The following is a 24,675-nucleotide window of genomic DNA, read 5'->3' on the forward strand; positions in this document are numbered from 1 at the left end:
GGTGTTTGAGGCATCTGCGCTTTCTAAGCGTTGCATCAGAAGATCATGCCATTGGCAACCCCTCCTCATCCCGGGGGAATAGAACTGTCAGTTGAAGGGGACTTTCTGTAACCACATGGTGCTTTTACGATGGCCATTGTTAACAATACTGTTTGTCTCTCCCCCTTTTTTCGTGGCTCGTGGCATTCTTTTCTGAATTTGATGTATCCTCACACTTGTGACTTTAATCTCAGATTCCACTGGAGAGCTTTTCAACTTCCAAATTATTTTTTCTTGTAATTTTATTGTTCAGAGTAAGAGTTTTATATGCTTTCTACTCTACCATATGTTGCAAGGATTCTTTGATGTCTGTTAAAGAACTTTATTTAACTAATTTAATAATTCAGCAGTTCTCTTCTTGCGTTAAGGCAGTTTATAAATTATCAAGCTTTGAGGTGAGCTCTCCAGCTAAGTAGATGATCCCCTCAAGTCCCCTCTGTCTTCTCTGTACAGATGTTGAAGGGTGGTCTTGATTGATGTGGAACTTGGTTCCAGCAGAGCTCATCCGTTCATAATACAGAGAGTGTTCAGACCTCGCGCCCACAGGTGACCCTTTTTCATGTTTTCCAGGACCAGTAACTTTGTAATTTCATATAGCTTTTCTGGAAAAGAGGAATTAAATGCTTGGGTTTACTTAAACCCATAAAAGAGAAGCTTCTCTCCTTCAGGAACATGAAAGGTAATCTGGAATTAGGACAAGGCCTTTCTACTTCAACCTGTCCAGGCCACCTTTTCAGAGATTTCTTACACCCAGTTCTGCTCATTCAACTGAGACTCCTTCAGGGTAACTTGGCAAATTAACTCCCCCGCTAACCCCCGATGGACCCACCTGTGACAGGAGACAATAGACCAAGAATTCTGAACCTGAGTTAATAAGATGCGTGAAATGATTTTCAAAACTAGGTGTGTCTTTGGTAGTGTTGTGGGAGAGAGTGTGCAGTTATAATGGGAGTTCACAGTGTGACCCAGTTCCAAAAATATCGAAAGCCACTGGGAAAGAAGCAGGAGCATAGCTCAGAGACAGGGATGTGCCTCTGTCACCTCCACCCTCTGTGTATCCTGGCTAAATCTTAAAAATTTGATTGTGTCATCTTTTGACATTAAACCCTCTTACAGGCTTCCCATCAGCATCAGGACAAAGGTCTAAACTTCTCAGTATGGCTTCCAGGGAGCTCTGGAGCTGGGTGGCCCTTAAGAGTTGGTCCATATTGATGGCATGGACAGGCTTCTCTGTCCTGCATCATCCATTCCTTGGATGCGGGCTACCTAGGGAGGAGCCAAGAACTTGAATGAGCCCATTCCCTTTGGCCAAGTGCCAGGTAGACAAGACAATGCAGTTGCAGTGGAGTGTGTAAGTTTGAGCGGTAGGGGAGGCCTTCGTGAAGAAGTGGGTAAAAAATGCACTTGTTGGCCTCCACATAGGACCTTATTGTCCCCGCATCCCTCCTGTTGCAGTGGGCAGCAACGGCCTTTTTCCCATGGCAAGTTTCTCCCCATATGTATATTGTGGCAGAGGATTGGGTCATGTTGATTCTGAAAATTAAACAACATCCTTTTTGTCACACAGTATAACCTTACTTGAGAAAGAAGACCAGAAGAAGAGGGAAAAAAGAAGGAATGGCTCTTTTCCAGGTAAAATCCCATTTTTTGTTGATTTTTCTTCCTAAAATGTCACTTTGGACTTGTTAATCTTGTCTGTCTGTGAGGTGTCCTGCCTGAGTTGTTTACTCACACCCAGGGCTTTCTCCCAATCTCCCCTCCTCTCTATGCATATTTCTTCTTACTGTGACCAAGTGATGCGGAACTTAGGAAGAGGCACCTGTTAGGTGGTCATCCTGGGAATGTTGTTCTACACAGGCTAGGACTGGAGATAGGGAGTTAGCTCTTTGGTATCTTCAGGAAGGATTCTTCAGAGATCCCTCCTGGATCCTTTTTCAGCTCATATAAACCAGGATTAAAGAGATGTATGTAAGTCATGTATTAACGTGCAAAAGTACCTGAGGAACCCTGGAAAATAAGAGTGCTGGAAATTTACTTCATCCGGTTTTACAAATGCATTTTGATGTTAAACCAGGGACTCATTGTGCTTCTGACTCCACGATATTAATACTTTGGAATAGAATAGAAAGTTGAAAGTAGGAATGAGAAGTAGAGAGGGTGTCTTGGTTTATTAACATAATTGGTTTTCAAATGTAGAACCAACCTACTTGTCAAACAGTGTCACAGACGATGAGACTGGAGTTCTCTCTTGTCCAGAAGAGAGCAGATGCAGAATGGAATACGAGAAAGGGTGACGTCTGCGAGGAGACAGAGGCCCCCAACAGGGGTTTTGTCTCAGTATTTATTGAGCTCATGAGATATTACACATGTGGTACACATGAAGAAAACAAGATCTTACACACATGAACGTGGAGAAACCATCAGACAGGAACATTAACTTGTGTGTGTAGGAAGCAGAGGGTCTGGAGGCAAGTGCAGTGTGTGACCAAAGTACATTAGTAGATTGGGGTCAGATGGAAAGGAATTTCCTGCAGGTGCTGTAAGAAGTTACTCGTGATCCCATTGCAATATCTTGCTAGCTAACTTCGGGCACGTTCGCCCCATGGTGGGAGATTTTCGCCCTAAGCTTTTCTGTAGCTAATGACTTTACCTTGGGTGCTTTTGTCCCGTGGTGGCAGCTTTCTGCCCTAAGCTTTCTAACCTGTTTGTGGAAGTCTAAGGGATTCTTGAACCTATTTCCCCCTGGCTCCCCATTTTGGTTTTTTTCATCTTAAGTTTGCGTGTGAGGACAGTCATGATGGCTACCTGATCCGTATTTTGCTGTCTGGTGGTTTGGAGAGTGATTCTGCAATGGCATAAAAGGAGACATCGTACAAGTATTCCGCTTCACAGAGTTATAATGGAGGTTTAGCACCTATTGTCTTTTTCCTATAAGTTGGATGGCCGCCATAAGGGCTTTGAGGCGTGCCATTATTTGTTTGTAGAAGTTTGGCTTATTAGCTCTTTGATAGTGTTAACCATAACTGGGTTAAGTACATGTGCAGTTTCAGTGTGCTAATTCGAGCAATGTAGCAGAAGCTATAACGCTTACTGTGGCTTGGATCCCCATGAGTAAGAGGCCTATGAAACGCCTTTGTCTGGTTAATGAATACCAGTGATGGAGATCATTGCCATCAGATGCAAATCAGGTGTGTAGGCTATACCACTTCGTTGTAAGAGGAAGCGGGCCTGGTTTGACAGGCGTTTAGGCTTCCCTCATGTTATATGAGGAGCTAGGAATTGCATTTGTGGAGCGACTTCAGGATGAGGAACAGTGAAGTGGTTTCTTCCATCCTGAAAATGGAGCGGTGGTCGTTCATTCTGAGTCATTCTCTGGAAGTCCTGGTTGATTGGAAGGTGTTCTGGGGTCTCCCCCATGCTGTGAAAGAGCTTCACCAACCAAGAGGGAATCCCCAGAGGTCCAGAATCTGAAAGAATACAAGCATATTCTCAGACCCAAGTGAGAAGTTTGAACTGGCACCATAGGATGAGAGGGTTTATGGAATTTAGGAAAATGGAGCTTAGCTGCGTTAGTCCTTGAGGGTCAAGATTTGAAAACGTAAGAGTGATCATAGTGTGATCGAGGAGAAGTTGAGCTTGTAATGTAGACAACCATGGGTAATTCTGCCTTTTTTGTTGTTTTTAACATATTTTTATGTTTATTATGTGCTTGTTCTACAATTGCTTGTCCTTGCGGATTGTAGGGAATTTTAATTTTATCTGCCATTTCCTTCTTCCTTTGTTCCACATTGCTCCCCCTGAAAGTTTTGACTCTTAAAATCTTCAAGGTTGCTGAGGGTGGATGGTCTTCTCTTCTATAACTTCTTCTTGCTGAATAGGGCCATAGAGAGTCCATCCCTAGGGGCAACATTGGTAAGTTGGGGTAGGTATAGCAGAGTTAGGAAAAGGAAAGACAGTGCAGGGTAAACAGCCTCCTTGAGTATAAAGGATCATCTGTCTACTGGGAGTGATAGCGGTGAAAAAGTCTTCCAACAGGAGTCGCAAAACTATGACAAAAAAACTCAAAAATGGACATGATTAAAAGATCTAATGCAGGTAAGAAGGAAATTCAGTTATTTCTGTGGCACACAACACTTCAATTATCAGAATATCAAGTGATGACCTTATGCCAAAAAATATTAAAGGTAGGAATTGCATATAATCTCTATAATAGGTATAGCATGTACTCAAATGTAACCTAAGGATTATTATTTGTTTGGCATTTCCAGAGTAACTTAACATACTAAAGAAGTCTAATTGGTCAAAAAGACTTCATTTACAATTTAAATTTTGGAAAATTTGTTAGAAAAAAACTCAAAGTTGTATACCACCAAGTGTGTTTACCATCAGACCCCGATATCCTCACTTTCCCTGCAATAAGAAGCTGAAAGCAGATGAGCCTTACTTAGTAATCAGTGACTTAGCATCCCATCCTATTTAGAAAAGGCCTAGATGTCCCAACAAATTCAATCCCAATTTATCATGCACGGAAAACTTTTCGAATTACTAAAGCCTTTGAAAGCTAGTGTAACAATGACTCATGAAACCTGTGAGACCAAGTTTCCAATTACTTTAAGTTGTAACATGAGCTTATTTGACCTTTGATTAACAGGTCTGTTTCAAACCAACAAACTTACATTAGGGTCCCCCTAACACAGTTTGTTCCCCATGGTTAATTTTTATCTGAAACACTGGTGAGGAAGTCTGAAGTGGATGGTCTTGGCTCGTTGACATCTCAGAGACAATTTTAAGGTTGGGTAAAGGTTTTTATAGGTCATGATATGGCTTGCAGTTATGAATATTAGGTAGACCCTGGTTCAGTTTATAATATGTGTTCCCATTTTTTTCCAATTTTCCAAAGGCAAGAAGTCTTGTGAGTTTTCTTGAGGTGTCTGTAAACACCATAAGGGCATTCTTAGTAGGTTGTTGCATCGGAGTGAGGATATCTTCAGAAGGAATCTTTTGTTCCTTTAACAGGTTAGATTTTTCCCATTGACAAAGTGGGGAGTTGGCATTCTCAGGGTGTAGGGGTGCTGAAGGGGCTGGCTGACAATAAGGAGGTTTAGGTTCCGTGGCAGAAGGTTTTATTTACTTTCAGTGGGTCTACATCTTCATAAACATCTTCTGCACTCAGGGGGAAAATGGCCATAGGGACAGTAGACTATATAAGAATAACTCAGGCAGAACATTGGCGCCTTCCATATGTCATTCCTTTAGTGTGTCTTACCTATTCGTTCCAAATGTCTAAGTCGAAGGTTCCTTGCTCAGGAGACCAAGGACAGTGTTGCTGGATAACCATTAGTAATTTAAGGAGTGCTGTATGAATTTATTGTTTTCTGTTCTAGGGATAGGGAGTCTCCCATAATAATTCTCTCAAAAGTTCCACAGCAGTGAATAATAATATAGTTTTGCTTTTCTCTTACCTCATCAGGAGAGATTGTAGACCCGTGCACTTTTTCTGTTTGTAGAGTTCTAGTCGTTCTGTGGCTTTCTGCAGTCCCTGAGTTACATTCGCTTCTTAGCCACGTTGGCCTCTAGCTCCATTGTGTTCTACCACATTGTCTTCTTAGACACGTCCCCTGCTTCACGTCGACTTCTTAGTCACGACGGTTTTTCTTCTAATTATGTTGACTTCACGTCACCTTCTATCACATGGACTTTGGTCACCTTGGTTTTTATCATGTCGATTTCTATCCCATCGGGATCACCATCTGGCAAAGATTATGAGCCTTGAGTTCTCTCTTGCCCAGCGAGAGAACAGACCTAGAATGGAATACGAGAGAGGCTAATGTCCGGGAGGAGACAGGAGGCCCCAACAGGGGTTCATCTCTGTATTTATTGAGCTCCCAAGATACTACACACATGGTGAATGTGAAGAAAATAAGATCTTACACGCGTTAATGTGGACAAAACCATCAGACAGGAATCGTTAAATTGTGTGGGTAAGAAGCAAAGGGTCTGGGGTGTAAGTGGAGTTTGTGATTAAAGTACGTTAGTAGTTTGGTGTCAGATGGAAAGTAATTTTCTGCAGATGATATACAAAGTTGCTCAGTATCCCATTATAATATCTAGCTAACTAACCTCGGGTGATTTTGCTCCATTGTGGCTTCTTTCTATCCTAAGCGTTTCTCTATTTAATGACTTAACCCTGGGCGCTTTAGCTCCGTGGTGGCATCTTTCTGCCTTAAGCTTTCTTAACCCATTTAGGTAAGTATAAGTGATTCTAGAACCTATTTCTCCACATAATAGTAAATGTTGTATAAATTATTGATAGCACATCCATCTCTTAAAGACCATGGTTTCTTTTAGGAACTCTTATACGTTGTACATTTTTTAGAGAAAAATGTGTATAATTTAACCAGACATAGCATAACTTTCTGTCATCACAGAGGATGGTGCTCAATTTTAATTTTACATATTATTATTAAATTTTATTATTTTTGTGTGTATGTATTAAACTTCAGTTGTACAGATTTTTGCAGTTCATTTCCACACACTAATGCATTTTTGAAACTAAGAAGGAAAACATCCTCTTCCCTGTCATGTCTTCCACCATAACAGATTTTCTTCATCAAGAACCGATGTTCTCTTTCGTGCATATTTTCTAAACGTGCATTTATGTATTGTGGTATGATTTTAGAATATATTCTACTGTAAATGTTTAATCCTATTTTGTTCTGCAAATTGGTATCTTTACATGCCATATGACTTGAAGTCGTTTTCATGAAAGTCAACAAGAGGTAACTGCTTTTTTAGATCCTCATGGGAGCATTCTCTAAATGAAGATACATGGGTCCTTTACAACTCCTTACTGTTTCAAAGAATGCCACGATGGCTGCTTCTGAGCAGGCCAACTTCACTACAGACTTCTAAGGATGTTTTAAGATTGTACATCTTTTAAGCATGATTACCAGGTTGATGATGGTCTTTCTGAGGAGGCACAGACATTCAACTTAGTAAGTAAAGATTTTAAATCAACTGTCTTGACTATCCTCAGCTAAAGGAAAATGTGGAAGAGAACTAAGAAGTAGGAGAACAATGTTTCAACAAATAGAAAGTATCAGTAAAGAGATAGAAATTATAGCAAAAGGAGGGAATAGAAATGCTGGAGTTAAAGTATAAACTTTATACTTTATATATATATACACACACACACACACACACACACTTTATATACACCAGAATTGAAAATTCACTAGAGGGTTCATCAGCAGATGGACAAAAAGAATAAAGAATCAGTGAACTTAAACATAGGTTAACTGAAATTGTCAAGTGTGAGGAGGAGAGAGGGGAATAAAGTTGAATAAAAGGGAATAAAAGAAGAAAAATGGTCAGAGGCAAAGAAACCTTTGGGACACTATAACTAATACCCCTGTAAACGTAATAGGAGTTCTAGAAGGAAGGGCAGAAAGAATAATTGAAGAAAGAAGAGCTGAAAACTTCCCAAATTTATCAAAGAGAACCTACACGCCCAAAAAACTCAATGAACTTCAACTAGGTCCAATGCATGGAGATCCCTGGCAGTCACATAATCAGTCAAGTTTTATCATAATAAGACAAAGAATGTGGAACGTAGCAAGACAGAAAAACTTCTCATGTACAGGGATTCTGAATAAGATTAATGGTCTGTTTCTCGTTAGAAACTGTGGAGGCCAGGAATCCATCTCCTTTGGTATTAAAAGATTGAAAAATTAAAAAAAAAAAAAACAAAAAACACCATATCAGGAATTCCTTACAAGGCAAACTATACTTCAAAATTGATAGTGAAGATGAGATTCCTAGATGAACAAATGCTGAGGGGGTTCACACTTACAGACTTAGACTATAGGCAATGCCACGTGGAGTTCTTCAGGCTGAAATGGATAGAAACTAGCATTACCTCAAAGCCATAGGAACAAGTAAACAACGCTAGTAAAGGTAACTACATAAGTAAATATAAAAGCTAATTATTGTCTTTTTGTTTTGTAACTCATTTTGTCCTACATGTCTTAAGAGACAGTAAAACAATCAGAAAAATCTGCTCTTGAGTGTGTGCAACATCTGTTCGTATCTTTTTATGAAGTAGTTTTTAACAACAACATAAAGGGAGAATGTATAACAGCACTTGTTTGTATGCCATTAAAGCTAAGTTAGCATCAACTGAAATTCAAATATTAGTTGTTTAATATGTAAGCTATAACTCCCAGGATAACCACTCAGAAAATAACTTGAAAATGTACAGAAAAATAAATAGACCATCAAAATGGTATGCACGCACAGACACCCGAAGAAGGAAGGAATTATGTAACAAAATATTAGCCATACAAACAGCAGATGTTAGAATAATTCTTACCAGTAGCAATTTAAAATGTACCTAAATTAAACTCTTCAATAAAAGAGAAAGGAATTTTACAAATGGTTCCACTCTATGTCTGCATATGGCTCACTTTATTTTTTCAAAGCATTTTTTGATTGTGAGAGAATGTGAGTGGAGGAAGGGCAGAGAGAGCGAGGGAATGAGAAATTCTCTCAAGCAAGCTCTGCACTGTCAGCCCGGAGACCAGTGTTGGGTTGGAACCCACAAACTGTGAGATCATGACCTGAGCTGAAACGGAGAGTAAGACGCTTAAGCGACTAAGCCACCCAGGCGCTCCAAGGCTCACTTGAGATACACAAATAGGTTGATAGCAGGATGGAAAAAGATAATTCCATGCAGATAGTAATGAAACCTAGTTGGGGAGCTATATAGATATCAGACTAAATAGAGTTTAAGTTGTAAAATAGTCATCAAAGATATTGAAGAACATATATTGAAAAAAGGGCCAATCCATTAGGAAGATAAAACAAGTATAAACGATACTTACATAGAAACAAAGCCCCCAAGTTTCTGAAGCAAACATTGAGAAGCTTGTTCTATACTAGTTGGAGATCACAGTGCTCCCTATTTAATAATGGATAGAACAACCAGATATCAATTATAAAGCAGTGAGCAGCACTGTAAACCAGCTAGGCTCCACAGACACATACAAAACACTGCGTCCAACAAAAAGTCAAAAATTGGGAGTAGAAGGGAACTGGCTCAGTCTGAAAAAGCATTATTAAAATTCCATGGCTAACCATATACTCAATGGTGAACACCTGAAAACTTCCCCCTAATACCAAGAAGAAAACAAGCATGCCCCATGTTGCCTCCACTTAGTCAACACTCTCCTGGTAGTTCTAACCAGAGAAATCACAGAAGAAAAATAAATAAAATGTGTCAAAATGAGAAAAGAAATCAAACTATCTCCATTCATAGATTACATGATCTCCTATTTAGAAATAAAGAATCCTCAGACTTAGAATGAATTCATTGAAGTTACAAAATACAATATCAGCACTCAAAATTCAGTTACATATCTGTACAGTAGCAGTTAACAAATGGAAAGTAAACAATTCCATTTACAAAAACAAGAAAGTAAATGGGAATAATATTAATCAGGGAAATGGAAGATTCATACAGAGTGAAAACTACAAATGTTGCTGAGGAAAATTAAAACCTAAGTAAATGTCAAGATATCTTGTGATTCTGGCTTGGAAGACCATAAAACAGAGGGATCCCCAGAGCGATATAAAGAGTAATAGAGTCCTCAGCAAAATCCCAGCATGTTTTGCCCAAATGGGAATCCTGATTCTAAAACTCATACTGAATTGGTAAGGACGCCACATAACCAAAATAAACATGAGAAAGAACAAAATTGGAGGACCTACAATTCCCGACATCAAACCTTCTACAATAACTTGGAATAATCAAAAGTATAATTGCATCAGAGGCTAGAAATATTATTCAAAGATACAGAACTAAGCATCCACAAATAAACCCATACATCTATAATCCATTCCTTTTTTCCAAGTGTGCGGGAAACAATGGAAAAAGAAAAGTCTCTTTAATAGTACTGACATATCTAGATATCTGTGAGAATGAAAGTGAAACTACCTTGTACCATATAAGGAAATCAGTTCAGAACTAATCAAAGACTATATGTAAGAGCCTAAACTATAAAAGTCTTAACTGAAAACATAGGGGTAAATTTTCATGACCTTAGGGTTGACAATAGATTTTTATACATGATCCTAAAAGCAAAAGTGAAAAAGACAAAGTAGATAAATTGGTCATCATCTCAGTTATTCACGTCTGTGTGGTGAAGGACATTATCACCTAAGTGGAACAAATGGGAGGAAATAATTTGCCAACACATATCTACTAAGCGTCTAGAACCTAAAATATATGAAGAACTTACACAAGTGACAACCAACATACCAAGAACCCAATTTGAACAACAAAGGATTTTAATAGACACTTCTCCATAGAAGATACACAAATGAACCCAGCACATGAAGAGATGTTCAATGAAAGTAGTCATTATTAAAATGTAAAATCAAAATCACAGTGAGCTATCGTTTCACATCCACTAGGATGACTATTATGAAACCACAAAAATAAAGAGGTTGAGAAATTCACATCATGACACGTTGCTATAAAAACGTAGGTACTGTGGAAAAGAGTGTGACAGAGTCTGAAAAAATTAAACCATGTGACCCAGTAATTCCACTCCTAGGTATATAACCAAAGGAATTGAAAACAGGCATCCAAACACTTAACTTCTACTGGAACTTAGTAATATTAGCCAAAGGTAGTAACAAACAAATGCTTTACAGTAGTTGAGTGAATATGGTCTACTCCTGCAATGGAATATTCTGAAGCCAGAAGAAAGGAAATGGACCACTGATACATACTATATCGTGGATGTACCCCAAGGATGATTCTGTGTGAAAGAAGGCAGATGCAAAAGGCCACATATTTGATCCTTTTCCTTTTATATGAAACGATCCCAGATCGGTGAATCCACAGAGACAAAGCATTAGTGGTTGCCAGGGACTGGGCAATAGGAAGCACCTGTTAATGGGTAAAGTCTTTCCTATGGGGCTGATAAAAAAAGTTTTGGATCTAGACAGAGGTGATGTTTGTGCAATATTTGAATGCAATAATTGCCCCCTAATGGTATTTTAAAGTAGCTAATTTTATGTTCACTGTAACTCACTCAGAATTATCTTACACGGATCAAAGAACACTCACTCCAGTCAAGTCAGTCTTTACACATCTGTGCTTCTCTTGTCTTTGGTCAAATAAGAGCACATTCCCTGTGCACTTGGTGAAATGTGTTTTCCTTTCAGGGACGGTTGACCTTCAGGGATGTGGCCATAGATTTCTCTCAGGAGGAGTGGGAGTGCCTGGACCCCGCTCAGAGGGCTTTGTACAAGGATGTGATGTTGGAGAACTACAGGAACCTGGTCTCCGTGGGTGAGGATAACTTGCCTCCAGAAGTCGGTAGTTACTTTTTATGTCTGTGCTGTGCATTTTCTAATGAGAGCCCCTGTTTTGATCATAAGAGTTCCAATTCCTTGTTCTTAAGGGAGTGATTGCAGCTGTTTTGATTGAGAGTGGAAAGGGTTCATAATGTGGCAAGTGGACTCTAACTTCCCTTTCCTTCAGAAGTTCTGCATTCCTGCTTGTTGATGTGGGTGCAGAACTTAGCAGTCAGAAAAGCCTAAGGGAGGGAACTGGTGATGAGGAGCCCTGGTCGTTGTATGTAACTGATGAATCACTAAATTCTACTCCTGAAACCAGTACTACACTCTGTTAAGTAACTAGAATTTAAATAACAATCTGGGAGTCTGGGGAATAGGATATAAAAACGCTTATATTCTTAGCAAAGTCTAATTTCGCTGAAATCTTTAAAGATAAAGCTCAGAGACAATAATGTTATTTAAAGTTGGGGGGAAAAGGAAACCTCGTGGTGAATTTATTTAAATCTCTGATTCTGTGGTCTTACCCTCGTAAGGGTTTTGGTTGAGTAGTTCTTAGAAAAAAACCCAGATGTCTGCACACCTAAAATAATCCTTAAGCCCTCAGGCACTCATTTGAGTAATTTTTGAAATACGTGGTTTCTACACCAAGCAAAACGAACGTTCTTTCTTGTTTGGTGAACCAAGAGCTGGAAACGTGTTCTGGAAGAGCAGAGGAGATCATGTTCTGTTTTTCTTTATGAATGGAAATCTCTTCTTGAGCTGAATATCATCTCGGTTTTGGAAGAAGAGAAAGAGCCCTGGACTGTGGAACATGAAGTGAGGATAGGGAAACATCCAGACAGGGAATGTGAATGTATTGGAATGTGAGCACAAGTCCGCTCAGAAGGGCAGAGAGTAAATTGCTCCAGTAAATATTGTTTGGAAAGGATCTATGGGAAAATACAAGTTTATTTCTTAGGAGCTTTCAAAGGAAATCCTCCCCCACGCCACACACACTTCTCATTCTGTTATTCAAATGAGTAAATCAGATGTGTAGAAGTTTAAACTTCCAGTGATAATACCTACAACACTGTTACCTAGCCCCTCCGACCATACTGGTGCTGTGGCTTGAGAGGGACTGAGATGGCTGTCCCTAAGGAGTCTTTTCCCTGATCCCTCTTGGTTCTCATTCCATACAGGTCAGAGGTGAGGCCTCTGTAGTGCAAACCCCAGGACCTATTCACTTTCCATTTCCATTTTGTATCCTGGGGAGAACTTCTCAGGAGACACAAAACTTGTAGCATCTGTCTAATAAAGTAGATAAAAGTCTATGTCTTCCTCGGCCATCATGGCTTCTGAAGGTTGCTCCCTTGTGCATTAATTAGGAGGAAGTCATGATGTGGATAATTCCAAAAAGTGAAAATCCAAAAGTAGATGTAGTGTAAATACAGCTCAGCTGTACTTGGTGATACCTAGTTAGCTTTTCTGTAGGAAAAACATGTATCATTCCACAGATGGTTATTGCATTTCCTGGTATACCAAAAACACCATATTGATATTTTTTGGTTTTGTTTGTTTGTTTGTTTTAAGAACTCAAGAGGCAGCAGCAACTTTTGATTTTAAGTAATCTCTACAACCAGAGTGGGGTTTGAACTCAACTACAAAGTCAAGGGTTGCATGGTGTACTGACTGAGACAGCCAGGCAGCCCAGTTTTTTTCTTTATTAACCTTTTGATCACCTTCACCCTTTTCTGCTCAGCTACCTGTGTGTAGCAACCACCAGTATGTTCTCTGTATCTAATGGGTTTTTGTTTCTTTAAGATTGCACACATAGGAGCAATCATACTGCAGTGGTCTTTGACTCATTCCACATAGCATATTGTCCTCAAGGTCCATCTCTGTTGTCACAAATGGGAAGATTGTATTCTACTTAGTGGCTAGATAATATTGTGTTGTATATACACATCTTTATCCATTCACCCATCAACGGACACTTAGATTGTGTTCATATCTCAGCTGTTATAAATAGTGCTGCAGTGAACATCAGAATGCTTCTATCTTTTCTAGTTAGTATTTTTGTTGTCTTCAGATAAATACCCAGTAGAATTGGTGGATCACACAGTAGTTCTCTTGGCTACACCAATCATTCTCCACCCGTTGACAACACGTGTTGTTTCTTGTCTTTTTACTAACTGCCATTCTAATATTAGGTGTGAAGCGATATTGTGGTTTTGATTTGCATTTCCCTGAGGATGAATGACGTTGAGCACCTTTTCATGGTCCTGTTGGCCATCTCTAAGTCTTTGGAAAATGTCTATTCAGATCTTGTGCCCATTTCTTAAATTGGGTTATTTGAGCATGTTTTGGCAATGTTTTAGATTACCAGTCCATTATCAGAAGCATGATTTGCTAATAGTTTCTCCCATTCAGTAGGATGCCTTTTCATTTTGTTCAAAAACTGTTTCCTTTGCTGTGTAAACACATTTCAGTTTGATATAATCCCACCTTTTTTACTTTTGTTGTTTTTCCTTTTTGGTGTGGAGAGTTAAAAATAAAATCATTGCCCACACATGTGTCAAGGAGCTCATTACCCAACTTTTCTTTCTTTTTTTCAATTTTTTTTAATATTTATTTTTGAGAGACAGAGAGAGGCAGAGTGTGAGTGGGGAAGGGACAGAGGGAGAAAGACACAGGATCTTAAAAGGCTCCAGGCTCTGAGCTGTCAGCACAGAGCCCGATGTGGGGCTCGAACTCACAAGCCGTGATATCATGACCTCATCCAACGTCAGAAGCTTATCCAGCTGAGCCACCCCGGCCCTTCACCCCTAACTTTTCTTAATAGGAGTTTTATGGTTTCAGGTCTTAGATTTAAGTCTTTAATCCATTCTGAGTTAGTTTTTGTGTATGGTGTCAGATAGTGGTCCAGTTTCATGCTTTTGCCTCTGGCTGTCCCGTTTTCCCAAACCATTGATTGAAGAGATTATACTTTCCCCCATTTTATAGTCATGTCTCCTTTGTTGTAAATTAAGTGACCATGTGTGTGGGTTTATTTCTGGTCTCTATTCTGTTCTGTTGATCTATGTGTGTATTTTTATGCTAATACCATACTGTTTTAATGACTATAGCTTTGTAGTCCGGGAGTTTGAAATCAGGGAACGTGATGCCTCCAACTCGTACTTCTTTGTCAAGATGCTTTGGTGATTCGGGATCTTTAGCGGCTCCATAGTAATTTTAGGATTTTCCCTTTTGCGGATATGTTTTCATGTGGACAGAAATATTACACTTTTTTGAATGAATACCAAGGAGTGGGAATGCTAGGTCATATTTAAGAGTACATTTAGTTTTGTAAGAAAGTGCAAACTTCTCCAAAGGGGAGTACCATTTTGCATTTCCACCAGCAATGAATGAGAGTTCTTATAGTTCCACATTCTCACTAGGATTTGGTGTTGGTTTTGTGCATTTTGGCCATTCTCATAAATGTGCAGTGATATCTAATTGTTACAACACATATTTTCCTTGATTAAAGTTACCACTTTAACGTTTATTTATTTTGCGAGAGAGAAAGAGAGGCAGCAAGGGAGCAAGCGTGAGCAGTATAGAGGCGGAGAGAGAGACACACAGAATCCAAAGCAGGCTCCAGGCTCTGAGCTGACACAGAGCGTGTCGCAGGCTTTGAAGTCCTAATCTGTGTTCATGACCTGAGTTGATGACAGACACTTAACCAACTTAGCCCCCCAGCTGATCCTATGGCATTCTTTAAATTAAGAATTTGTGATATCTTGGAAACATATTTTTTAAAGTTCCTGCTTTAGTCCCAGCAGTATCATTAACCTGATTTGCCGTAGCTTTTTCTATAATGATATATTATTTTGGGGCTTGGGTGGCTCAGTCGGTTGAGCATCTGACTCTTTTTTTTTGGCCTAGGTCATGAAGTTACAGTTAGTGAGTTCAAGTCCCACATTGGGCAGTGCGCTTACAGTGTGGAGACCTCTGGGGAATCTCTCTCTCTCTCTCTCTCTCTCTCTCCCTGCCTCTCCCCCATTCACAAGCTTGTTCTCAGTATCTCTCTCTATAAGTAACAACCTTAAAAACGTGTCTCCTGGAACATGTATGCATTATATAAATGTCTTGAGTATATACCTAGAAGCGAAGTCTTGGTATATTTAGTTTGATAATTTTTAGAGCAAATATTGAATTAGATATAACTGTACAGTTTTCCTGTAACCCCCTACTGTTTCCCTGTTGAATGTTTTCCACCTTTGCTTCATGCCCATAGTTGCGTTCCTACAGAATGTGTCAGTATTATACCTTTTGCTGAATGTGTTTTCTTTTTCCCCAAGGTCCTGCATTAAACTTACACCACAATCATATTCCCATAGATGTGCAAGCACAAACACTGTCCCCACATGGTCAGTTTCTTCTTATGCTTCACTCTTGCTTTTCTGAATCCAAGTCCTGGCCTTTCCTCAGATGTTTCATTGAGCTAAACAAACCACCCTCGTATATCCTGGTATATTAATTTTGATCAACAAAGCACCTCAGTTTACACAGCACCTGACTCCCCTGCCCTCCGTACTGCAGAAGGAACCCTATTCATACACAGGGGACATGTGTATGAATTGCTCAGGACAGCAGCTTGATCTGGTGGTTAATTATACTGTGTGTTTACTAATGTATGAGCATATGATGAAAGAAACAAGATATTTTAAGGACTCTGTATGTTACAACCTACATGTTGATCTAGAGGGTTAAGTTAATAAGTAACCATAGTTACACAAACTAGTAGTCTCTGGAATTCTAAAGCAGTTTTTCTTGGAGATGTAAAGACAGGATTTACATTCCATAAGTAACTCCTACTAGAAGGAATGAAAGATTCATTGAACATCACTGAATTATGAGATATTGGGTTCAGGTAAACACGTTTTTATAAAGATTAAGAATTAAGGAAGAGAGACAACTCTATAATTTCATGCACAGTTATAAAATAGCCATTGTATAAATGGGGTCAGTAATCATGAAGTTTCATTTAATTATCCAGTTATGTGTCCAAAAAATATGGATAGTGTAAAATGTGTTTCGAAAAATTACCTTAAGATCAGAGAAATTGTTAATATGGAAAACGTTATAAAAAGAGAACTCAAAAACATTGTATATGACAGTAGTGTTTGAAGACCATGGTTGATTAACATCCTTTGTTTATAATAAAGTGTTATTTAGGCATGTAATTATGTAATTTAGTATAAAATATTTATCTTCCAACTCTATTTGATAGGAAGCCTTTCTCCTGGATTTGCAGTCAAGGAATTGTCATCAGTAGAGGACATTTATAAAGGAAAATTTTACCACTTAGTGATATTGGAGAGAAATGAAAGCCATGGCATCAAGAATTTTGATCTCAAGGAAGTCTGGGAAAATAGGCATGAGGTTGAAAATCGGTGGGGAGATGATGCAAGAAATTACAAAGAAGTGCCTTTGACTCATAACAAAAATCTCACTTGTAGAAAAGATCAGCCACTTAATCAGCCCTCATTTACTCTTCCTGAAAAGCAGAGTGTTTCTGTGAGAAAAAATACATACCAGTATGTCATGAATAATGAACCATTCATCAGGACTTTGTTACAACAGGACAGTAACATAAGTGGTTCTGGAAACCAGTATATAAACTGCTTGGAAAATAGAATTGGATTAAGTTTACAGGCACACCTGGGTGAACTCCAGAGATTTGACAGTGAGGAGGAAATGTATGAATGTAGTAATCCAATTGAGAAGTCTGTCAGCAATGGTTCCTCAGTCTCACCACTTGAAAGAATTCCTCCCAGGACCCAAAACATTTGGAATAAATCTAGGAAGATTTTTCATTTGTTACCTGCCCAAGCCAGGAGAGGATACACCAGAGGAAAATCTTATAAATGTAATGAATGTGGGAAGGATTTTAGCAAGAGCTCAAACCTCATGAATCATGAGGGTATTCTTTCTGGACAGAGACCTTACAAATGTAATTCATGTAGCAAAGTGTTTGTTGAGTGTTCAAGCCTTACTCAAGATAAGAAAATCCATACCGGTGAGAAACCTTACAAAGGTAATGAGTGTGCCAAAGCGTTTACCCAATTTGGCAACCTTAGTAGTCATCAGAAAATACATGCTGGGGAGAAACAGCACAAATGTAACGTGTGTAACAAGGCTTTTATCCAAAGGTCAAGACTTAAGGCACATCAGGTAATTCATACAGGAGAAAAACATTATAAATGTACTAAATGTGATAAGGCTTTTATCAAACATTCAGCACGTTTGCGTCATGAGAGAACTCATACCGGTGAGAAACGTTACAAATGTATTGATTGTGGCAAGGCCTTTTTGAGGAGTTCACACCTTACTCAGCATAAGAGAATCCATACTGGAGAGAAACCTTACAAGTGTAGTGAATGTGGCAGGGCTTTTAACCAATTTTCACATCTTTGGTGTCATGAGAAAATTCATACTGGCGACAAACCTTACAAATGTAATGAGTGTGGCAAAGCCTTTACCCAGGCTTCAAGACTCACTAAACATCAGAGAGTCCATACAGGACAGAAACCATATAAATGTAATGAATGTGGTAGGGCTTTTATCCAATCTTCACACCTTAGGCGTCATGAGAAAATTCATACTGGTGACAAACCTTACGTATGTCATGAGTGTGGCAAAGCCTTTACCCAGCGTTCAAAACTCACCACACATCAGAGAGTCCATACAGGAGAGAAAGTATATAAGTGTTTCGTAAGTGGCAAATCCTATAGTCAAAATTCAAACCTGGCAAATCCTCAGAGAATGCATACTGGAGAGAAACCTTACAAATGTAAAGAGTGTGGCAAATCATTTACACAATTTGGAAATCTCACTATGCATCAGAAAATACACACTGGGGAAAAACCACACAAATGTAATGTGTGTGACAAGGCTTTTATCCAAAGGTCATACCTTGTGGCACATCAGAGAATTCACACAGGAGAAAGACCTTATAGATGTAAAAAATGTAGTAAGGCTTTTGTCAACCATTCAGAACTTTTGCGTCATGAGAGGACTCATACTGGTGAGAAACCTTACAAATGTATTGATTGTGGTAAGGCCTTTTGGAGGAGTTCACATCTTATTCAGCATAAGAGAATCCATACTGGTGAGAAACCTTACAAGTGTAATGAATGTGGCAGGGCTTTTAACCAATTTTCACACCTTTGGTGTCATAAGAGAATTCATACTGGCGACAAACCTTACAAATGCAATGAGTGTGGCAAAGCGTTTACCCGACTTGGAAAACTTACTAATCATCAGAAAATACACACTGGCTAGCAACCACCCAAATGTGATGTGTGTAACAAGGCTTTTATCCAAACATCAGGCCTTTGGCACCTCAGAGAATCCGTACAGGAGAAAAACCTTGTAAATGTACTAAATGTGTAAAGCTTTTAGCACACGTTGAGACCTTTGTAGTCATGAGAGTACTTCTACTGGAGAGAAACTTTACAGATGTAATGAGTGTGGCAAAACCTTTGCTGAGCACTCACATGTTAACAGAAAAATCCATACTAGAGAGAAACCTTAACAGATGTAATGAGTGTGGCAAAGCGTTTACCCAATTTGGAAACCTTACTGGGCCTCAGAAAATACACACTGGGCAGAAACCACACAAATGTAATGTGTATAACAAGGCTTTTATCCATTGTTCAAGTCTTATGGCACATCAGAGAATTCATACAGCAGAAAAACCTTACAAATGTAATATGCGTAATGAGGCTTTTATCAAACATTCTCACCTTTGGTGTCATGAGAGATCTCATACTAGAGAGAAAGTGTACAAATGTATTTAGTGTGGAAAAGCCTTTATGGAGCATTCACATCTTACTCAGTGTGAACCTAATATGTGTGGCAGTGCTTTTATTCAAAGCTCAAGCTTTGGGGAGCATCAAAGAATTCATAGGAGAAAAAAACAAATGAGCAAGGGTTCAACACTTGCTCAGCATCAGAGATTCCATCATGGAGAGGAACCATATAGAACTAACATAACATAAGTGGGAAATCTTGTAACCAGGGTTCACAACTCACCTGATAGGAGAATAGAAGCCTCTGAAAGGAAGAACACTGAAGGAATGTATGACAGGGCTTATCCAAAGCTTATTTTAAGTTGTGGAATGTAATTTCTACTAGAGAGAAAAACCTTACAAATAAAATAGGTTTGATCTGGGTTATAAAAAATGTACAAATTGGGGAGGGGATAAAAATAGGTCAATGGAGTTAGGAGGTACAGACTTCCAGTGATAAGAAAACAAAATGTACAACTTTGTGCTTTGTGGTCTAGAAAGAATTCACATAACACGGAAACCATACAAATGTGTCAATGTCTTTATCTCAGGAAATACTGAAGAATTCATGCTGGACAGGAACATTAACGTATAATGAAGGCGGTAATTTGTTTAGCCAGTTCTTCAATGGACTACAATTTAAAACTTCACACTAGGGGGAAGTAGGTCTATTTTGAGGATTAACCAATCTTAGGTGTTAAGTTCCACAGAAAATTAAAATTATTTAAAACTCATGAGATGGTGTGTCAATGGTACAAGTATATCTGTGGAAAGACCTAATCATCTTTTGTTCAAATATTTTATAAAGATTTTATTTTCTTCTGTGCACACAACATGGGGCTCAAACTCACAACCCCCAGAGCAAGAGTCACATGCTCTTTTGGCTTAGCTTGCCAGATTAACATTTTTTACTCAATTATTTGAGGTTTCTGGGTTTTTTTTTTTTTTAATGTTTTTATTTTTCATAGAGTGAGAGGAAGAGAGATCTAGTGGGAGAGGGGGAGAGAGAGAGGGAGGCAATCGGAAGTAGGCTCCAGGCTTTAAGCTGACAGCAGAGAGCCAGACTGGAGTGTTGAACTCATGAACCACGAGATGACCTGAGCCGAAGTTGGATGCTTAACCGACTGAGCCATCCAGGCACCCCAATTATTTGAGGTTTCTTGACACTACATTATTATTGATGACTTAATAACCTCAAGTTTGGATTCCATTGATGTTATAATTTCATTATATGTGTTTCATTGACAACCATAGTGGTGGTCTCAGAGAAAGCATCTGTATGGTGAATGGAACCTCTTCAATGGGGGTGAGGGGCTTAGTCATACCTATATACCCGGGAAAACTGGTATGCTAAGTTTAAGATAGACTATACTATATACATTTGGGAGCATAGGGAGTGGCAAGGAATAAACCTAAAACTCTTATGTAAATTGTAATGTTTTCTTTGTGGTCACAGCCCCTTCTCTGGATTTGTTGGTACGATTGAGCACCTTTGTTGATTACTACAGGAAAGAATTACTCTATCAGATAGTTGACCATGAAGCAGTAGGTCAGGACATTGAGAGAATATTTTCATGTAACGCTGGGTTACTTGGGATGGCATTTGTACTAGAGAAAATGGACAGTGAGCAATGGCCTCTCCTTTTGAAAGGTAATAGCTATTATATATCATGGATGAGTAAAAATTCATCTTAATTTTGGAAACTGAAGAGAAAGTTCTAGAGGACATTTAAATCAAAAGAACCAAAGTAGGATTGCCTGTGTGGTTCAGTATGTTGAGTATTTGACTCCATTTTGGCTCAGGGTCATGGGATCAATCTTTACGTCGGGTTCTCCACTGAGTGTAGAGCCTCCTTACAATTCTCTTTCTCTCTCTCTGCCGCTCTCTGCTACCTGTGCTCTCTCTCAAAAAACAAAACAAAACAAAAATACACCCAGAAGTAGTATGCTTGTAAAAGATGCAAATTTGGGCACTGAAATTGCATTTTGATTCCATTTTTTTTAGGATACCCTATTTCTCATATCTAAGTAAGTAAAATATAAGCTTTTGTGTAAACCTAAATGAATCCTGTGCCTTATTATCCTGTGTGCATCGCACTTCTTTGGGGAATTTCATAATGAACACTAATCATACATCCTTAAGCTCTGTATGTTGAATGTCATCTGTAGTAATTTTCATGTTATATTTAAACCTATAGTTTTGGAAATATATATTCATAAGTAGAATTTGAGAGTTACCCACCCATTGTATATCCCATAGTATTTAGTGGCTCTAAGGGAAATACCATAGCGATGCAATTTCAAACTCTCACCCTCTACAACCAGCCTCCCCATTCATGAGTATACATCATATGATTCTATTTCTCCCTGCCTTTTGTGCTGAAATGAGACCCATGGTTTGCACCTTTACATTAAATGAAATTAGAAAAATAGCAAGCATATGAAAAGTATTAGGAACTAAAAGAAAAGTTGAGAAGTAAGGATAAAGGTAACAATATTTTGTGCTGGACTGCTCAGGGAATAATTTGAAAAGATAAGTTGTCCTGAGTTTACTTTCAAGAATGAACAACACAATGGGAATCTTGTTTGATAACTAGAAATCTCACATACTTAGCCTCTAAACCATTTTTTGCTCATTTGCACTTGTGCTTACTCCTCGAACAGGATGTTCAGATGTCACGAATGTTGACTGCACATACACTGAAGTGTTAGGAGAATGTTAATTATATACTGATGCTTAGGAGAGCAGGGTAGACTTCTCAAGTTCTGAAAATGGCTGGAGAAAGCAGGGAATGGTGACTACATTGTTATGATGCATCCTTTGTGGGGCCAGGGTGATGATACTCATAGGCACTGTGAACTTATAACTACTGCCAAGGGAGGGTCCTCTCCAGCTTATTAGCTTTTCTTGCCCAAATGGGCAGAATAGTAAGAGGTTGTAATGCTGCTTCATAGGCATCATTAGTCAGGCATCAAAAGTACAGTCAGACCCAGTAATACAAAACTGAAGTTGACTCCTGACTGAATTGGTAGGGAAAGACCACAATCTTCCTCAGGCTAACTACTACCTCCTTTTTCCTGATGCACACATAGCCCCACCACACAGTTGATTATGGAAAATGGCTGTGAAATAACTGTTTAGAGCAATTACTGAAGACATTTTTAGACTTGTATGATGTCATGGTTCTTTTTCTATTAAGTTATAGTCTAATATTAAAATATTATTCAAAACCGAGAGAATATTTTCCAACTCCAAGCCTTTTGTAGATCTGTCACTTTAAGGGAGAAAGCAACGAATGGAATCTCAAAATCACTGCTTCAGTTTTTCTCCCAAGGTACTAGAATCAAGGAATTGCCAGGTCAGCTCAGTCAGTGAGGCTTCCAACTCTTGATTTTGGCTCAGGTCTTGGTCTCACAGTTCAAGGGATCACGCCCTGTATTGGGCTCCACACTGAGTGTGGAAAAATAACTGAACTTTAAAAAACTTTTTAAAAAGGTCCTAGAATCAGAATATCTGTATTGAAACTTTGCAAATTAGTGTTATATTCAGGTAAGTTAAATTAATAAATTTCAAAGGAAAGACATCTGTAACTCAGAAAACACTAAGGACTAATAAATTTTGACTCGTTTGGAACACCTATGACACTGGTAATAGGTTGCATGCAATATTATACATACAGGATAAAGAAAAAGTCTAGTGATTAAATCTGTCATCCTGTTATCCTTGACTACTTTTTCATTTAATATTATTGTGGGGTATATTTAAATTTGGTCTCCAAATGTTTTCTTTACCATCTTTTTCTTTTACCTTCTGTTGTTTAGGTGTGAATATGAAATTTTAAAATTCCCCAATATCCTGATTTTAATTAATTTATTAAGTTTATTTTAGGAAGAGAGTGCACACAAGTGGGGGACAGGGGCAGAGGGAAAGGGGGAGAATCTTAAGCAGGCTACACGCTTGGTGCAGAGTGTACACAGATCTCGATCCCACAACACTGGGATGTTGGCCAGAGCCACCTGACTGAGCCACCCAACTGCCCCCCTGATACCCTTTTAAAATTGTGTTATTATTTTTTTATGTTTTTATTTATTTTTGAGAGACATATTGCGAGCAGGGGAAGGACAGAGAAGAACGAGACATAGAATCCAAAGCAGGCTCCAGCCTCTTGAGCTGTCAGCACAGAGCCCGATGTTGGACTCGAAGTTTTGACCCACTAGATCATGACTTGAGCCGATGTCAGGCTTAAGTGATTCAGCCACCCAGGAGCCCTTCATTCATTTTTCTTGGTCATACAGCAGCCATCCTGTTGTAAGGAGAGAGAGTGCTGAGTGCTAAAGGAGGTGGCCCATCCCAACCTGCGTCTCTGGGCTTCCTGTTATGTGAAAATGATAAACCACCTTGTTGTTTCAGCCACTGATTCCAGGAGGTCTGTCACTCACAAATAAGAACTGTCCTATTGTGACCCATAAGATTAATATTTGTATTGAGAGTAGAATGGAGCATTTGAGAGAATCCTGAATTTGACATTTGGTAGTGTAGAAGAGCTACAAGAGGCATCCTCATTCCCAGATGGGTTATAGCTGTTTGGCACGTGCTGCCTAAAACTCAAAGTGTTAACCAAATAAAATACAGCTTGAGAATTTATGACGAATGTTCAGAATGCTAGGGTAGAAAGTGGAGCATGTGAACTTAGTCTCTGACCTTATGCACTATAGTAACTTCTTACTTTCCACAGATAAAATGCATTTACTTATTCTACCAGTCAGGAACTACTCTAATCACTGATATTAGCAGGAAACAAAACTCCCTGTCTTCAGGTAACTTATATTCTATAAAGTTGAGTCTATAAGGATAAAATATGATAGTGGTAAGTACCATAAACATGGCATGTACAATGATAGATCACAGGGTTTCCTAATTTAAACAATGTTTTCAGGCAATGCCCACATGATGAGGTCATCTTTGAGCAGAACCACTGAAAGCGTATCATGCAAATACCAATGAGGAAGGGCAAGGGGGTGGAGGAAAGAGGCAGAAAATTGCCCAAATGGGAACATGTTTATAGTGGATTGGGAAAATCTACAATTGGCGTGTGGCTTGGTGAAATGTGAGGCTAAGTTTCTACTGGAGATATTTAAAATTATGGACTCCTTGTAGTTAGAATTTAAAAAATTTTAATAACAAAACTCCCCAGAAGGCTAAAGAGTATATGTGATAGATCCAAACCATGACCTGTTTGGAGCATACACAGACCTATTTCTTTATGGCAGCCTTACCCCTACCAAGAGAACACAGCCATGGGGTGGAGTAATGAATTAATGGAAAGTCGCTAAATACCGTTTGTGAAAACTGTATAGGGAATTGATCCCAGGAGTTGTTAAGATACATACTTATCCTGTTGTCTACGCTTATACCCAGACAAGGGTATATTGCTTCTTCCACTTACGAATGTGT

At 38.9% G+C, this 24,675-nt stretch overlaps 2 protein-coding genes across 2 annotated transcripts in view; both read left to right on the forward strand.

Annotated features, from left to right (window-relative positions):
* Window positions 1-1,601: 1,601 nt before the first annotated feature.
* Window positions 1,602-24,675, forward strand: part of LOC125915633 (zinc finger protein 677-like) — a 94,822-nt gene continuing 71,748 nt past the window's right edge. The window contains exon 1 of the mRNA XM_049621564.1: window positions 1,602-1,671. Within this exon, the coding sequence (XP_049477521.1) occupies window positions 1,657-1,671 (15 nt within the window). The 5' untranslated portion in view covers window positions 1,602-1,656. The remainder of the gene's footprint in view (window positions 1,672-24,675) is intronic.
* On the forward strand, window positions 1,637-19,954 carry LOC125915629 (zinc finger protein 260-like). The gene is given in 4 exon segments (XM_049621560.1): window positions 1,637-1,671; window positions 6,835-7,034; window positions 11,272-11,425; window positions 16,658-19,954. Coding segments are annotated over 2 exon segments (2,226 nt in total). The 5' UTR covers window positions 1,637-1,671; window positions 6,835-7,034; window positions 11,272-11,364; the 3' UTR covers window positions 18,823-19,954.

The sequence above is a fragment of the Panthera uncia genome (genome assembly GCF_023721935.1).
Source record: "Panthera uncia isolate 11264 chromosome E2 unlocalized genomic scaffold, Puncia_PCG_1.0 HiC_scaffold_19, whole genome shotgun sequence".
In the NCBI taxonomy this organism is placed as follows: Eukaryota; Metazoa; Chordata; class Mammalia; order Carnivora; family Felidae; genus Panthera; species Panthera uncia.